The sequence below is a fragment of the Lipotes vexillifer genome, unplaced genomic scaffold (genome assembly GCF_000442215.2).
Source record: "Lipotes vexillifer unplaced genomic scaffold, Lipotes_vexillifer_v1.1 scaffold426, whole genome shotgun sequence".
Classification (NCBI taxonomy): domain Eukaryota; kingdom Metazoa; phylum Chordata; class Mammalia; order Artiodactyla; family Lipotidae; genus Lipotes; species Lipotes vexillifer.
This window is the reverse complement of record NW_006779491.1, coordinates 2,975,129-2,978,679: the sequence shown is the minus strand read 5'-3', so window position 1 is coordinate 2,978,679 and position 3,551 is coordinate 2,975,129. Positions and strand designations below refer to the sequence as shown.

At 50.0% G+C, this 3,551-nt stretch overlaps 1 protein-coding gene across 1 annotated transcript in view; it reads right to left on the bottom strand.

Moving 5' to 3' along the window:
* Positions 1–3,551, bottom strand: part of GSG1L (GSG1 like) — a 223,060-nt gene that overhangs the window by 140,981 nt on the left and 78,528 nt on the right. The window contains exon 2 of the mRNA XM_007452837.1: positions 512–559. Within this exon, the coding sequence (XP_007452899.1) occupies positions 512–559 (48 nt within the window). The remainder of the gene's footprint in view (positions 1–511; positions 560–3,551) is intronic.

The following is a 3,551-nucleotide window of genomic DNA, read 5'->3' as shown; positions in this document are numbered from 1 at the left end:
TACACGAGCCGCAGCCCCCTCCTATCATATCTGGGCATCACTGGGCTCAGAATCTCTGCTGTCAAGCCCTGCACACCAATGGGTCCTTTCTGAATGGCAGTGCCCGATCAGGCTGGACCTCCCCACACCTGTGAGACGACAGAGACAGAACATCTGGCTTCCCTCCCCCAAGGTCAAATTCTACACTCGGAAGCAATGCCAACACTGGTCTTGCCTCATCCCAACTTCCGCACGCCCATCCTACCTCCCCCAAAGTCCCAGCACACACTGGAAGTAAGGGAAGTGTAATGACTCTCAGAACCATCCCATTTGGGGGGCGGGGGAGGGCAAGATGATGTTCCTCCACCTGCCTCTCCTCCTGCACTAACCGCTCAAGGAACTCAGAGCTCTGCAACAGGATTCTGGCCCCTGGGGCACCATCACCCAGGAATGCTGAAGGACAGGATCAGGGCTTCGGGAAGAGTCCCTGGAGAGGGCAAGGTTGGCACACCTGAGCTGGGGCCACACCTACCTTTCTCTGATGCTGGGGCCAGGTCAATGAAGCTGCGGCATTTTTCACCTTCGGGGGGGGAAAAAAAAAAAAAGAAAGAAAGAAAGGTTTTCAGAATATGAAAGGAAGTGAGAGCTTCAGGCTTCCGCCTCTCCCCCTCCCACGAGCCCTGTACGCATCTGGGGGTAGGGGGGCCCAAACATCTCTAACCCGAGCAGCATCTTTCTCTAAACCCTAATTCCCAGAAAGCCAACGTCCTGAGGACTGTGGATGGTGAAGCCGCAAGTCCCCATGATGCCTCCTTCCGTCATCTCTCAGCCCAATCCATCCAGCCCTGTCACTCCCACCTCCTCAAAGCCCTCCTGCCCTTTCCACGGACTCCACCCCGTCCAGGCCCAGCAGGACGAGGGCAGAAGCTGTCATGGGGCTCCCTGGACCTCCATTCTGGATTCTGTCGGATCCATTCTCCACACTGCAGCTGGAGGGATATTTTCAAACCACACAGCTCTGATTACATCACATGCACACACGCAAGTACGCACACTCCTGCTCAAAACACTTTATCCCAAAATAAAGCCCAAATTCCTTCACATGGATCCAGGACTGGCCTCCACCGGCCTCTCCATCCACACCCCCTCCCCGCCCCTCCTCTCAGCTCCTATACTCTTCGTGTTCCCTTCCCCCACCCCCCGACTGGGAACACACTTCATCCATATTAGAAGCTCTCATGGCACCATGGCCTTCTCCTAGGGGGCAGCTAGTCACCTTATAACTCTTATCATTTTGTGTGTGATTCTCAGATGGATGGTTCACAAGCTGGAAGTGGAAGCCCCGTGAAGGCAGGTACCACATCTTCAATTCATCCCCAGCTCAGAAAATGGTACCTCCATCCTCCCAGATGCTCAGGCCAGAACCTTGATGTCATCCTTTGTTTCTCTCTTTGTCTCACACCTCCCCATCTGATCTGCAGCTCCAGCTTCCCAATATACTTAGAATCCAACTACTTTTCACCACCTCCTCTGGTCCCAGCCCCATCATCTCCTCCTGGATTACTGCAGTAGCCTCTGCATGGGTCTCCCTGTTTCTGTCCTTATCCACACAGTCACCAGAAGGGTCCTGTTATAACCTAAGATGGATTACGTCTCCTCTCAGAACTTTCCCACAGTTCTCAATTCACTCAGAGTCAGAACCTAAGTCCTTACCATGGCCTATAAGGCCCTGTGTGATCTGTGCCCCCATCACCTCCCTGACCTCATCTCCTACTGGCTTGCCCCTCGCTCACTCCACTCCAGCCACACTGGCCTCCTTGCTGATCCTTAAATGTGCCAGCCACATTCCTGCCTCAGGACCTTTGCACATGCTGTTACTTCCCCCTGGAGCATTCCTCCCACAGACAGATGAATGGTTTACCCTTCCTCTCCTTTATCACTTTCCCCAAGTTTTACCTTCTCAGGAAGGCCTTTCCTAACTAGTCTATTTAATATTCCAAACACCTTTTCCCTGACTCTCCCCATCTCTCTTCCCGCTGGACCCCTAGCACCTAGAACACTGCCTGGTACATAGAGAGTGCTCAATAAATATTTATTGAAGGGGTATACGAATGAGTAAATGAATGAATGAACAAACGAATGACTTCCACCCAAACCTTATGCCTATAAGAAACTTCAACTCTTCAGTCTTTCCTCCCAGCCTCCTTGATGCCAGGCCCCATGCTGGCCATCAAGGACACAGTGAGAGCAAGATGTGACCTAGCCTTAAGGTACTTTCTCAGATGGGACACGTGCTCTATACTTTGCCACAGTCCCCACCACACCCTGTTGCTTTATCCCTAGACCTTAGACCTCAGTGGTCCCTGAGACACTAGATTCGCTGACCTTTAGGGTGAGCTTGCAACTCCTAGTTCAAGGGTTTTACTGCTGAGCATAGCAGCAAGAGATAGATTTCACTGCTAAGCCCAACAAGGAGACAGACTTTGAGTCCAAACGGAGTCAATGTAGGTTGGGGATGAAAAGAATCTGGAAGCTTCCAGCATTCTCAATTCTTGTGTCTGCTTGAAGCTTCCTAAGTTTTCCTCTAAGAAGGTCCCTTGAAGCCCGTTTGGGCTCCTGAACCTCCTTCCAGCACCATACAAATGCAAAGGCAGATATCAGGGAGTGGTGAGAGATGAGGCTGAGAAGGAAGGCTGGGGCCAGATCACGAAGGGTCTCAAGTGCTGAGTTAAGGAGTGGATTCCTCTCTTATATATGTCACCCCTTCCAAAGAATCATGAGGCCACAGGTGGATGGATGCTGCTCCTGTGATTTCATCGTGCTTACTTCCTCCCCAGGCTCTATATATTGAGATGTAGGACCCTCTCCTTCCTTTATAGAAAAGGTTCAGGGCCACTGAGTGATCAGCCAGGACCACACAGCAAGTCAATGGTACCGAGATTATAAAGAGATGTTTGCTGACAGCCAAGAACCAGAAGAGGATTTTTTTAAATGAGAATAGGTAGTGTGCTAAGAATGGATGGATTTTGAATGCATCATCTTAAACTTTCTTTATGTTATATTGTTTTCTCAGAGCTAGAGAGGGAAAATTTTAATGGCTAAATTCAGACCAGCAGCCAGGGCCCCATTAAGACTTTTGTGGACCCTAGGCTCTTTTGCCTTTGGAGTCTCTTCCTCAATAAAGACAAATTAAATTAAAAATTGTATTTTAGGGGGCTTCCCTGGTGGCACAGTGGTTGAGAGTCCGCCTGCCGATGCAGGGGACACGGGTTCGTGCCCCGGTCCGGGAAGATCCCACATGCCGCAGAGTGGCTGGGCCCATGAGCCATGGCCACTGAGCCTGTGCATCCGGAGCCTGTGCTCCGCAACGGGAGAGGCCACAGCAGTGAGAGGCCCACGTACAGCAAAAAAAAAAAATTGAATTTTACAAATGCATTGGTTAAAGATTAATATATTAACATTATATATTAAAATTTTTCTTCACCTAAAAGGTTTTTTTTCTTCTGATTCTGAAAGAAATTAAAACATTTTATGGGCTTTTGCTCTGACCTTGTACCCTGAAATCCTGCTGA